General features: G+C 38.2%; 1 protein-coding gene across 1 annotated transcript in view; it reads right to left on the minus strand.

Moving 5' to 3' along the window:
- Positions 1 to 1,588: 1,588 nt before the first annotated feature.
- LOC110093637 (uncharacterized GPI-anchored protein At1g61900) overlaps positions 1,589 to 14,737 on the minus strand; it is a 31,853-nt gene continuing 18,704 nt past the window's right edge. Inside the window, exons 7-8 of the mRNA XM_020818585.2 lie at positions 12,520 to 12,564; positions 1,589 to 1,998 (exon numbers count right to left, since the gene is read on the minus strand). Coding sequence (XP_020674244.1) covers positions 1,931 to 1,998; positions 12,520 to 12,564 — 113 coding nt within the window. The 3' untranslated portion in view covers positions 1,589 to 1,930. The remainder of the gene's footprint in view (positions 1,999 to 12,519; positions 12,565 to 14,737) is intronic.

Here is a 14,737-nt window from a genome sequence, read left to right on the forward strand (position 1 = left end):
TCACACACACAACGCATACACAAAGACTCGAACCTTGAACCTCTTAGTTGGAAGCCTAAGCTCTCAACCAATAGGCCATTTTTTAAATAAAATTCTATTTTAAAAAGCAATAAAAAAATAATCATAAACGATTCCTTAATCATTTATTTCTTCTATCATGATATATCATGAATATTAAAGTTTTTGTGTATGTTATGAACAATTGCAAAAAGATTGATTAAAAAAATTCTAATATAGATCCTAAATTGAGAGAAACTTGTTATGATTTCTTAAAGAATTAATTTATATATAATGAAAATTAGAATCAAAATTATACTCACATGCCTTGCCTTTACTTGATGTGATCCATTTTTGCAAAAAATAATTATATTAGATTGGGATGTGACATTACTGGGGGTTAGGATAGACCTCCTTATGGAGGTAGCGAAAGACTTGATTTAAAAATATAAAAGGTGGTCAATGATGACTTCAAAATTTGGTTAAAATTTTAGAATTTCCATATCATCCAAAGTTTATAACATTCAAAATGAGCACAAATGTTATTCATTTAGATATGTTAAGAGTAAAATTATAGCCTTTATCTTGATTATGTTGAAATTTTTCTCATTTATATTTTCTTAAAAAAATTTTTACAGTAGAAAGCTGTTTTCTACAACAGATTTCAAAAAGGTTACTAAGGTTACTCGCCAAGACACAAACACATCATTAAGGCCACCAAAGTACTCGTCAAGATGCAAAGGCACTTGCTGTAACCAACATGGTACTCATTAAGATGCTACTGCATTCATAGAGATACTCAGGATTCGTTTGGGACGGCTTTCTTACTGCTTTTTAAATCAACTTTCTAATTAAAAAATTATAATTTTTATACTTGAAAGCTGCTTTAAAAAGCAATAAGAAAGCCATCCCAAACACATCCTTAGACATTCATTGAGATGCCAGCATGCTTGTCGATACACTTGACACTAGCTGAGACCACCAAAGCACTCATTGAGACACTAATGAATACGTTGAGGCATCCAGGAACTTACCAAGACAATACTGCACTCGCCTAACCACTAAGGTACCCATGGAGGTATCAGTGCATTAACTGATGCACTTATGGAAGATGCTAGTGTACTGGTTAAGACCAATGTGCACTCGCTGAGATATCTATGTGCTTATTTTGTCTGCCTGTCAAGTCTCCTATGAATGTATCGAATTAGCCCAACATACACACTATGCAATCGGCTAAGTTTATATCAATTTGTGGAGAAATTATTATGTGCAAACACCGGACAGAGAGAACCGTCCGGATTTGCTGCGCTTTTGCAAAAGGTCAGCAAAAGTGCAGCAAATATTTAATGTTTACTAAATAATTGATTATTTGTTACGTTTTTGCAAAAGGATAGTAAAAACACATTCATAATTAAATAATTGCTGTCATTTTACTATCTTTTGCAAAAGCGCAACAAAAAGGTAGCAAAAATGCAGCAAATCTGGACGGTTCTCTCCGTCCGGTGTCCGCACAGAATAATTTCTCCAATTTGTGTCACGAGCGCAGAAATTCCCCCCCAAAAAAAGTTCAAACAAAGTGAAGAATTACATATAGCGAAGCTGAAATTCCAACAAGCTGAAATTATATACACTACTGCAAATAAGCTAACGTGGAGAAGAAGCTTCAAAGAAGTTCTACATGTTACAATGATCGCATACTAAGCATTAGGAAGTCGCTCTTCTGGCGTTTTTTTTTTTTTTTTACAAGAATGGTTTACAGACAAACAAAATGATGAAACAGACTAATCAGCCCTGCTAAATTAACAAATTTGATCGTGTATGCAACTCAACTTTAAAGAAATTGCTTCCATTAGCATAATTGAAGATTATCTTTGTTGCAGGATGTGAAATTTCTTCAGAAAATTGGCTCTTTATGGGAGAAGAACGGTGAAGATCATACAAGAATCAGAAGGAACAATGAGGTAAAAAGCAGATGAAATTTCATAAGTATTCCTTGTTTACCTGCAATAGAAGAATCGTTTTTATTCTGTATGTCGATGACTTCTTAAATAAGCAGATGAGCTGAAGTAACTTAGCGTAAACCAGAAAAAAAAAAAATTAAAGCAGAATCATGAACCAAATCCTTACATAAACTGACTACATAACTCTAGAATGAAGTTAAAATTAAACCAAAAAATGTTAAGAGTCCCATTTCCCATTTACAAATGAGAGATCCTCTTGTCATGGGAAGACTTAAATATACCCTCTCTCTTACTCTTTTCTAGCCTCCATTCCATGCTTCCTAAATTTTGAACCCAAATCAACCTCCAAAAAATCATCCTAACCTAATTGAATTTGGAGAGTGCTAACCATGCCATAAAAAAATACCAAATAAGACCACTTTCTAGCTAAACCATTTGTATAATCCTTGAAGAAAGTCCTTTCCTTGAAATCCTCAGCAAATCATTCAAAGTTCGAGTTTGAATGTCCCATAAAGACCGATATAGCGGACAATATTACTCACATTCAATTACAATGTAGGCCATCCTTAATTGATTATCACAAATAAAAGAATTCAAATGGAATCAAGGCTTCGTTTGGGATAGCTTTCTTACTGTTTATAGTAGCTTTCAAGTACAAAAAAATTTAATTTTTGTTCTAAGAAAATGCTTTAAGCAGTAATAAAGCCGTCCCAAACGAAGCCCAAGTCTGACAACCATGAAGAATGTATTAAAATAATATTTCCCACAAATTTGTCTTTGGGCAACTAGTTGAGCTTTGCACTGATCTACCAAATGAGTAGGAAAATTTTTGATTTGGAACACCCAACAAAAAAATCAAATGTATGAAGACTGAGTAGAGCAATCATTTTAACATTTATAGCTTGTTTCTATAGAGGACTATGCAAAGCTTCTTGATATGTCATGAGATTATATAAATATGATTGGGAAGAGACAAATGCATAGAAGAATGCGATAAATGATCAAACAATACATAAGAGGGAGTGGGATGAGCAATAAAATGTTTTTTTAACTCTATGTAAGGCAATTGATAAAAGTATTATTACAGAGCTCATCAAAAGGAGGATGCTCAATCAATTATGATAACGTGGATGAAGATAATGTTGTAGAATATCTCAGTTTTTATGAGCAAATCTTTAGAGGAGAAGAGGTAGGCATAGGAGCTTTTGGAGGAAAATGAACTTGTAAAGCTATGAAAGAGGAGGAGAAAACAAAGGGGTAATCATCTCATGAAAAGTAACTTCAGCCTCTATGTATAAGTTTAACAAGGGGACCATAACAATATATTATTTCTAAGTGCGAGTATACTTGAAAAAATATACACTTAACAACATGAGGAAAAAGCTAGTGATGCAAGTGAAAAGCGTGAAACAAGAAAACAACAGAAAACCACAGGTGTTAAAAAAATGTAGTTTAATCACGATAAAAGTACGTATGAAATAATAGTGAGAAGAGCAGAGAGAAAATACAATTGAGGAGACAGTGGGTTGTCCATATTACATACCCCTAAAATTGATAAGGGACTTCCATAAAACATCAATGGCCTAGTAACATCAAGCAAATGATGGTTTTTACATTTAGCAATACTATTTTGTTGAGGTGTATTAGGAGAAGTTTATTAAATAATACCATTTTAAGAGCAACAAATTATGGGCGGCCGGAAGGTTGCCATGAGTAAGGTTGAGAGACCGAAGGCAGTTTTTTGTTCGGACATCTCCTTCGCTTAGCGCATCTACCTGAAGCTTTCGAGTTCCCCACCAGCTTTAGTCGCACCGCCCGCTCATAGATCATCATTACTCAGTGACGGATCTTAGATCTTTTATTGGAACCGCTCCGGGGGCTTATTCAAATAGAAACTCCATCTTTGCTCCGCATCTTTGCCTTCGTTGTTGGGTACACAGCTGCGACAAACCCTAATCTCTCACAAGGCGGCCCGCCGGGCTGTCCGGCCGATCATTTCGCTGGCATCTTGCATTCACACCCCCGTAGTCAAACTCCTGTTCCCGTTCGTGATCCCCGGACAATGAAAACTTCCGGATACTCATGCCCGATCGTGAGACTGTCTGTTGAATGTTGATGGCATGTTGCTCCGACCTGAGCTATGAAACAACGAGATTTCCCTTGATCTTTGCCGGATGTGCTTGACGGTCCCCCATAAGACGCTAACTTGGGGACTTCTTACTCCAGCTGTTCCAAGAGTCTCCACTAGTAATCTCGCATTCAACCTTGTTTTATCCATCTCCGTCCGAGATGGCTACCCCTGCCGCATGTGTATGAAATCAAATAGGTCTTGCATTGGTCTTCAATTAGTCAATAGCTTAGTTGTTCCCGTATCCTAGCTTTCATAGATGCATGTCACCCTACTGTGGTTGTCATCCCACTTTCTTCCCGTCCACTCATCTTTCTATTCACTAATATAAGATTTGTCTAAATTTTAGAGCATTATTTGTGCATAAATTTTAATTAAAGTGGACATAATAAATCTTATTATTTGAAAAAAAAAGTATGAAATACATCGAAAACTTTTGATCGAGTTTTGACAAAAGTAGACTGGCGATCTTTGGAAAATCATCAATCAAAGTGACAAAATAACATAATGATAAGTATGAATAGGAGAAGGAACCCAAAGGTCTTAGTGAACTAACTCAAAAAAGGAAGATTATGCCTAGTGGTAAATGAAGTAGAAGACAAATGATAGTGTATGGAACTCGTAGACGGGATAACCAAACTTGGAGAGAGATAAGGAGACAAAATCCAAAAGTCTATACAAAGGAGGATGAACTAATCAATAGTGTCATTAATAAGAGTTATATTAGAAGATTGGTGGAAGGTTCATCAGTAATCAAGTAGTGAATTTTGCCAGCTTCAACACCTCTATCAATTGTCTTCTTTACACTGAAATACTAAAGAATAAAATGAGGAATAAAAAGTTATGGAACAATTATAAGTTTTAATATGATAGTGAATAGATACTAGGTTTATAGGAAACTATGGTACATATTGTTGAACCCAGATTTGTTCGGTGGATGATGCTAGGATACTTTATGCTACCTGTAAGCTTGAGAGCCTGTGAGCGAGGATGATGAAGGCAAAGAAAAAGATGGAGAGAGGAAAAAAGAACGAAAAGTAGATGCAGACAAAATTTTTATTAACCCAACCAAAAAGAACAAGAATAAAAGAACGAGAGCTTAAGCTAGAAAAAGGAATATTGGCATAGTATCTCTCTATATATTTTGGCATACTCTTAACTCAAGCTTTGATTGCTTTTCTCTTCTTCTCCTATCCCATATTTATAGGGTTTGGAGAGTTATAATGGAAGTTGCACGAAGTACAGGAGTTGTACTATCGGCTTTCGATAGAGCTCGACCGGCTTTGTAAAGTGACGTGGTGATTCTTGTGAAAGAGTAGGCATTGAGTAGGAGGCCGATTATGATGTCGTCCTGTTAAGGTGAGAAGGAGCGAGTAAGACCTTCATGCGGGTCTTCTAAGATCGAGCTGGCGTTGAGTGGGATGCTGGTTTGGTGTCCCTCCGTTGGGAGTGAGTAGAGAGTTGTCGCAGATCACTGAGCTCAGTGGCGATCAAAAGGAGATCTTGTGGATGAGATATGTGCCTTTAACTTGATTTTTGATAAAAGACTTGACTTTGGTCGAGATGAATAAAGATTTATCCGACTGGGAGAGGAACTTCCGTGGTCGCCCTCACTGAGGACTGTTGCCTGGAGTATGTGGTCAGAGGTCGTCCATCATGCTCTAGTGATCAGCACATGCATGTGTCCCGCAATCGGATCCTCCTGGCGGGGGAGAGTGAATCTCCTTCCGCACAACCCAAACGTAAACTGTAAGATACCTGCGAGAAAGTACTTGCACAAGCAACCATGGATGCACACATATTATGTCATCTCTTCTGCTAGATCCATTGCTAATGTTTCAATTTTTATGTCTTGAATTTTAGATTCAAGCGCTTTTTCTCATATGGTAACCGCCAACCACTTTTCTCTCTTTATATGTCCTATTTACCCCACTTTCATTTTTGTTAATGGTCCTCGATGCAAAGAGAGTTTAAGCAGACAATTATAGACATCCTTCAAGAGAATAACATATCCGAAGTTGGAAGCACTAAAAGGAGTAGGTCGGTCTAAACTGATTGTGAAAGCATGTTGGGTATGGAGCAATAACTAAATTTTTCCTAGTAATGCTCAAGAGGGTGATTGATTCAGTTGTAATGATAGCAAGTTGAAAAGACATTACAAATATAGCCACTGTTAGCACATGTAAACAAACGGCTCTACTACACCATAATAAAGAACGCATGCACCCTGTTATTCCAATGTGCAGAGCTACACGGCACAATGAACAGCTTAACAAACTGTACTTAGTCATTCTATATATACACTATTACAAGCACTGGAATGAGACGATTTTGTAATGCAAACGTTACAGTTTTTACTTCCCTTCTACTTCTATTTTTCTTGCTCAGCTGCTCTCTGATAATCAACATGGTATTAGAGCACTAAAGGCTACTGCCACTTTTCTGTCAGATGGAAGAACAGGACTTCCAGCACCCAACAAGCCTCCTCTCTCTCTACATCAATGGTCGAATATACCATAACTTCTCCTCTCAAATTTCTGATGTCCAAAATCAAACTCATTGTCAATCTTCAACTAACAAATCACAATTATCCTATTTAGCGATTGCAGGTGTTTAAACTGTTCTCAGTAAACGGATTTGAAGGCAATCTAACAGAGTTTTCAGTGCCCACCCGAGCCCACCTCCTCTCTCCCAATCCCACCTCAGAGCTTATCAACTATCGCTTATGGCAACTAGTCGACCAAAATATAGTTTCATCTCTCCTCTCAACCATCTCCCCATCTATTCTACCCTACATCCTTAATCTCATAATTGCTCATGAAATATGGACAACTCTCGAACTTCAGCTTCAACTTACAAACTGATCTTGTGTGATTCAATTAAAAAACGAATTACAACATATTCAAAAGGGTGATAGCACCATAACTCAATATCTTACCTAAATCAAAGCACTGGTGGACAACATTGCGGCTACTAGCACTCATGTTGATTTCGTAGACTTAATTCTATACATCCTTAATGGTTTGCCCTCTACCTATAACTCCTTCAAAACCTCCATTCAAACGACCCTATCAACGTAGATAAAGAGACGTGCTTTAATCATTACTTTGCTGTGAGGAGATACACCAACACATTGAATTGCTTATAGATTCAATCCCTCCCAAAGATCATCAGGCACTTTACAATAGCAGACCCTCAGCTACACAGAATCGCAGTCGTTCATTGTCCAACCATTCTCGACATCCTCATGGCCAAGGATCCTCACCCAGACCATCCTTCTCCCTTGATCGCGGCCAACAAGCCTCAAATTCTCCTCAACCAACCTGCCAAATCTGCAACAAACTGGGTCATGCCACCATGTCTTGTTGGCATTGCTGCAACATCCAACATGAAATATGCTCCCACAACCACCTGGCCAACCTGTGCACTCTTCTCCCCGCAGCTATCTTCCACCTCCTCCAACTAGGTGCTAGACTCCAACGCACAAATCACCTCACAGCTGATGCCTCCAATCTTCAGCAATCTGCTCCTTATCAAGGCGTATACAGTGTTTCAATTGCCAACGACAACTCTCTTCCGATACACCACAGTGGCCAAGGCATCCTACCCCTTCCTGAATCCCTTCGTAACCTATTTCTTCGTAATCTTCTACATGTTCCCTCACTTTCTCATAAATTGCTTTACATTCATAAACTTACATCTAACAACAACTATTCCGTATCTTTCGACTCCACAGGCTTCATCATCAAGGACCTTATGGACAACCACATTCTCCTTTGTGGTAGCAGTCGTGAAGGTTTCCATCAAGTTTAAGCATCTCCCAACAATCCTACCATAGCATTTCATAGCACCCTCTCGTCAACCTTCCTATGTCATGCTCACCTCAGACATCCACATCAGGAAGTTATGCACACTATAACTAAACTTCAACCATCTCTATTTATCTCTACTCTTTACATTCTCTGCAAGTCTTGTAAAATGACCAAGAGCCACAAATTGTCATTTTCTTCTAGTTCTACCACTATAAATTCTCCGTTCTCTTTAATACACATGGATGTTTGGGGTCCGATCGCACTTTCATCCCTAAATGGGTATCGGTATTATGTGACATTTATTGATGATTATTGCAGATTATGTTGTCTTTTTCTCACTCATAACAAAGCAGAAACTCTAACCAAACTCCAATAATTCATTAAACTTGTCGAAACCCAATTCACTTGTAAAATTAAAAATCTTCGTTCTGATGGAAGTGGCGAATACATCGGCTCCACCTTCATGCAGTTTTTGCAAACTCAAGAAATACTGCACCAACTAAGTTGTCCCGACACCCCAGAACAAAATGACATTGTGGAACGTAAAAATTGTCATCTCTTAGACACAACCAGCATGCTCCTTCACGCAGCTAACCTTCTGCTTCAATTTTGGGCTAAGACTGCACTCACTTCAAACTATCTTATCAACATCCTCCCTACACAACCCGCAATTTTCAAACGCCCTTTCAATTACTACATGGCCATCTTCCTTCATACAGTCATCTACGCATATTTGGTTGTCTTTGCTTTCCCCATCTGAAACATCTTTCCACCAACAAACTTATCCTGGCTCTCAACCCTACATCTTCCTAGGCTATTCTACCTCACACAAAGGATATAGGTGCTTTGATCCTCATACTAAGAAAATTCATATATTTAGACATGTTACCTTTCATGAATTGTATCCCCGCCAACATCTCCCACTGTTTCGTTCCCATCAGCGCCTCTTTCTCCTCTGCTACTTATTCCAACTTCCACTATCACCTCTCCACACTCCACTAAAGCCCGCTCTACCACAGTTTCTCCATCCTCTTCCACAACCATCCCTTCTCCCTCCTCGTCTCACCATATTGCCACCGAACCAATTATGTTCCACTCAGCATCTACTCCCATCTCTGTCATCCCATAATGTCATTACCTATCTCAGCTCACCCATGCAAACTCATCTTAAAATAAGACATCTAAAACCCAAACAAATCTTTGATCTTCTAGCCACCTCTCAACCCACTCCCACTCCCACTCCCACCAATTACACTGAAGGTGATGAATCCGAACATTGGCGTTTCGCCATTTCCTTTGAGTTTCAAGCTTTGCAAAAATAGGGCACGTTGTCACTGGTCCCAACTCCCACCAACAAGCCAGTGCTTGGCTGCCGCTGGACCTTCCGAACAAAGCTTCAAACCAACGGTCAGATTGATCACTACAAGGCTCGTTTGGCAGCATAGGGCTTCACTCAGGAACAGGGTGTTGATCATCAGAAGACCTTCAATCCGGTTGCAAAGATCCCAACAATTCACATTCTTCTCATTATAGCTCTTCAACGCAACTGGCGAGTCACTCAGCTAGCTGTCTCCAACGCGTTTTTGCATGGTGAACTATAGGAAGATGTTTATATGCGTCAACTGCCAGGTTTTCTTGATGCACAATTTCCACATTACGCCTAGAAGCTTCACAAAGCTATCTATAGCCTTCAGCAGGCTCCGAGACAATGGTTTCACAAATTTACTACGATGCTCATTCGTCTTGGCTTCTCCTTCAACAAATTAGATCCCTCACTCCTCATCTACTCTAATGACAAGGTACAAATTTATCTACTGATGTATGTAGATGATATGTCAAAGAGCTCGGCTCTATCTCGATGTTTGTGAGCATTCAAATAGTTCACAACTCTCACGATTATTTCCTTACTCAAACACACTATGCTCGCAACATCCTAAAGGAATCCGACTTTGATTAATGCAAACCAACACTCACTCCTATGCCCACCAAACCTTCTCAGTGTCAACAAGCTGATCATCTATATGAAAATCCTCGACTTTATCGTCAACTCGCAGGGTCTCTACAATATCTCACTTTTACTAAACCAGATATCGCAATCGCTACCAACCAGATCTACCAACATATGCACAATCCCACCAACCGTCATTACCAATCTCGCAAACAACTTCAAAGGTACATTCGAGGAACTCTCCAATACGATTTTCCCCTCGTTCGCAGCAATCTCTAGCTCAGCACATTCGTGGATACTAATTGGGCGACTGATCCCTCCGACCGCAAGTCGGTTACAAGTTACTGCACCTTTCTAGGGCTTATCTCCTGGAGTGTTAAAAAGTAACCTACGATGGCCAAATCCTCCACAAAAGCTGAATATCGAGCATTGGCTTCAACAACTTCAGATATCATCTGGCTTCGACGTCTTTTAGCTGACTTCAAGCATCTCAACTCTCTCCTACGTTTCTACACTGCGACAACGCTTCAGCTTTGGCTCTAACAAACAACCCTGTCTTTCACGCCAAAATAAAGCACATCGAGATTGATTATCATTTTATCAGTGACCACATCAAGTCTAAGGAGATTGCAGTTCATCATATCAACTCTCTCGATCAGCTTGCAGACATCTTAACAAAGACACTTTCAGAAACCCATTTTCATGCCCTCTGATGCAAATTAACAATCCATTCCATGGATCATTAATTTGAGAGAGGCTATTAGCACATGTAAATAAATGGTTGTACTATACCATAATAGAGAATGCAGGCACTCTGTTATTCCCATGTGCAGAGCTACATGGCATAACAAGCTGTACTTAATCATTCTATATATACACTATTACAAGCACTGTAATGAGATGATTTTGTAATGCAAACGTTACAGTTTTTACTTCCCTTCTACTTCTATTTTGCCTGTTCAGCTGCTCTCTGATATTCAACAGTTTTTACTTCCCTTCTACACCATTAGTTTGGATACCACATCCATAGTTCTCACGACCACCCTTAAAGCTAATGGCCAAGGCTAATTGGTCAAGGAATCGAAGGTTGAGGAATTAAGAGCATGGAAAATCCAAGAGAGAGGAATCACAATATTAGGAGCCAAAAAAATCTTCCATCAGATATAAGCCCAAGATAAATTTGTTTACAAGAGCTTCTAGCTTTTGTTTCTGCATAACAATCAGATTAGTAGTAAATGGGCGATATTGAAGTAACTCATCCCACTTTCTTCTAAATATTTTATAATATTTTTGAATATGCATATCATTTTGCTAATGAGGAATTATCTTAGAGTAAAAAATGTAAACATACTAAATGTTGCTTTCTAAAAGTAGGGTGTAATGAAGAACGTCATGAATCATTTTGATAGAGACCTGAAACATGATAATGGAGGCAATGGATGGTTCAAGATAATTGAGTAGCCAATGTAAGAACAGTGTAATCGGATGCTTGTCACCTTCCAAACTTGATAATCATGGTGGTTTGGAAGATAAACATCAAGTTGATGGAGCTTGTTTTGAAAACTACTAAGTGAAAGCCGCTTAACCATAGAACATGATTTATACCATAGAATTTGATAGCATAATTGATATTGGAGGAAGGTTTTGAATTCTTGAGAGCCAATGACACTTTGAGAGAGAGAGAGAGAGAGAGAGAGAGAGAGAGAATTCGAAAAGATGGGGATTGTTGATGTAAGAAGTGTGTGGATGGTAGTGGCAACATCATCAATGACCAAGTGCAATAGTGGGGGTAGGGGGAGTACAACGTACTTTGGGAAAGATTAGGAGTGGGGGCACAACAATAAGACACAATCATGCGGGTGAGGCCGATGATGAAGATGTATAGAAGAATGGTGAGGTGAGAGGGCGTAAGGCTAGGGACGATCTGAGAAGGGAGATTGGAGGGGGACTGACTGGAGAAGGTATGAGTGGTGTGCATGTGTCCTAACTAGGATTAGACCAACTATGCTCTGACACCACAATAGAGGAGAAAAGTCTTTCTTATGTCTTATTTATTAGAGGACCCCTCTATTTATAATAGATGAACAAGTATAATATTCCAAGGAACAACTAAATAAGCATATACTATTCAGCAAATATTAGGTGCTTTCCTAATTTGATATTTCCTACGCTAATACATAACACATAACATATGCTCAAATAGTACAAATTGAATTAAAAAGAGTTGGTCTTTATAAAGAAACAACTGGCAGTTTGATCTTCAGCTATATTAAGTCCACAGCATGAAGCTGAGATTTTTAAAAATAGTAGCATTGATTTAGTTAATAGATTGCTAAGAGACAAATCCCGGACTATATAAAACTTGAAAGATCAACTCCAAAGTACACTTTTTGGACATAGACACTTGTTAACTCTCATATAAAACATCAAAAATCAGATAAAAAGTAGATTTTTTCTAATAATTTTTATCATCTTCATCAGTAGATTTATGCCAACTATTTGGGATTGGCTAAAATAAATCTTATCTAGTTTGTAAACATATAATGTACAGCATGATTAGAAAAAAAAGAATAATATTCCGTACGGAATTCTTCTGAGATGTACATGAAGTTTACTGTGATAACAAGAATTTTTTTTTTGGGGGGGGTGGATGCGGGGGCTTAAGATCCTTACCCATCTGCGCAGATGTTGCAGCTGGAAGTTCTGGATAATTAGTTGCTGCAGAAAACAAAATGAAACAACAAACAAGTTCATTAAGTACCCCGGAGGCAGAAAAAGTGAAGATAAGAAAAATGAATAATAAGAAACATGTACTAAACATGTTATTCAGCATAGCTAATTCAACTAGTTTTCATCAATGTATAGCAGGTGGCTTCAACTAACCAATCAAAAGAAAGCATAACTGGTGATTAAATTGCCTAATGTATACATAAATATATGACAGCTCACAACGTCAACAATAATCTCTAGACACTTCAGAACAACTATAGCAAAATCAACATCGATGTCAAAATAATCTTTTGGAAGCAGGATATGTCATAGATATAGCTACACTTCCACAGAAAAGCAAAAAAAAAAAAAGGAAGGAAAGCTTCCAAAGCATAACGTGAAAGGGAGGGAAGAAAGGGTATGTGGGCTTCGATTCAATCCATTAATCGTGGTTCGGCTTGTTTGAGCTTGGATTTAGGTCTTATTGTTGTCATTGGAATCATTATGTCAAGAAGATTGTTTCAACCATTAGCATGCAAAGGAGTCCATTTTTTCTTCAAAATTTTTTTTGAAGTTTTTGGACAGCCGTCTTAGTGTTTTGAAGTTATAAATTCACATTAATTTTTGTGTGTGACCGTGATAGAATGCTTAAAAGGTCACTCCAATGGTAGATAAGATTGGAGAGAGACGCCTTAGATGATTAGATCACATAAAACACCAGCCTTCCGATGAAGTAGATGTCTTAGATTTGGCTTATGTTAAAAAAGTTAAGGTAGACGTAAAAAGACTTTGTTGGAAAATATTAAAAATGACATTTATTTATTAGACTTAAATGAGAATTTGACTTTTAACATGACACAATGGAGAAAAGGTATTCATGTAACCGACCCCACATAGTGGGATAAAGGCTTCATGTTGTTGTTGTTTTACCATGATGAAATGTTGATAATACATTAAGCATTATAGTAAAACCAAGGGCTGGTGCAATGATCTGTCACTTGGAGTGATTCCAAAACCACCCTTGTCTACACAAGTGAAATATGATTGAAATTTTGTTTACCGGATGTTCTCCTCATATTATTTCAACGTCTAGAGCATCTATATGATGAAAGAAATGGTGAGAGATTTTGACAATGTAATTCTAAGCTTTGGTTTGTGTCAAGAAGAAGCACTCATGATTCCTACTTTTTCACATTCTAAACTATAGAATTATAGAACCCTCTAGTGTTATGATAACTTTTACAAATCCAAATAACCGTGCTGATGTTCTCTAGATCCTCCTTGTATTACTATTCATGGCCAATTGATCATCCAATTCCTCCACTCAAAAAAGGAATTGCCTCGATCATCCCCATCCCGTTCACTGCCAAACAATCATCCAATTCCTCTTTCCAAGAGAGGAATTAGGGCTACAAGCGAACCAAATGTTCGACGAACTACTCGTTGTTCGGTTCGATTAAAGCCACAAATAATAAAGCTCGAATCAAACACGAACCAAACATGAACAAGCGAATGTTAAACAAACACAAACATGAACACTCACATACTCGGCTCGGTTCGGTTCGTTTGCAGCCCTAAGAGGAATTATCCTGACCACCCTCCGCCATTTATCATTAAATAATGCTCTTATTCCCCCTCCTTCTAAGAGTAGAATTTCCTCAACCACCATTTATAGCATTTGTTGTTTTTCAGTCATGCAGCCTTTTATGAAGATGACTTCACTGATTACCCTTTATCACCCGCAAACTATCACTGTCCCAATCTCCCACTCTTTCAGGAGATGAATATACAAACATTCGTCTATCTCTTGCTGACATCTGATCGCATATTCTCCCCTCCCAAAAGAAAGACTACACTGATTGTACTTCATTGCCCGCCTATTTTCAATTGCCTAGTCTCCCTTCCTTTTTAGAGAATGATTGCATCGGCTACCCTCTATTGCCCGCTGATTTCTACCTACCCAATCTCTTCTTTTTCCTTACAAGTGAGGGATTTTCCTAATCTCCTTCAATTATTTGATGCCTCCTAGCGTTCGGCTCCTCCATCCCTTTAAGAAAGGGGATGTCTAATCTTCTTCAATCATATGATGACCGTAAAACATTCAATCCCCTATTTCTTGTAAAAGAACGATTATTCTAACTGCCCATTGCCACTATTCATGGCAAAATCTCCAAATTTCAAC

Source organism: Dendrobium catenatum, unplaced genomic scaffold (genome assembly GCF_001605985.2).
Source record: "Dendrobium catenatum unplaced genomic scaffold, ASM160598v2 fragScaff_scaffold_1520, whole genome shotgun sequence".
Taxonomy (NCBI): domain Eukaryota; kingdom Viridiplantae; phylum Streptophyta; class Magnoliopsida; order Asparagales; family Orchidaceae; genus Dendrobium; species Dendrobium catenatum.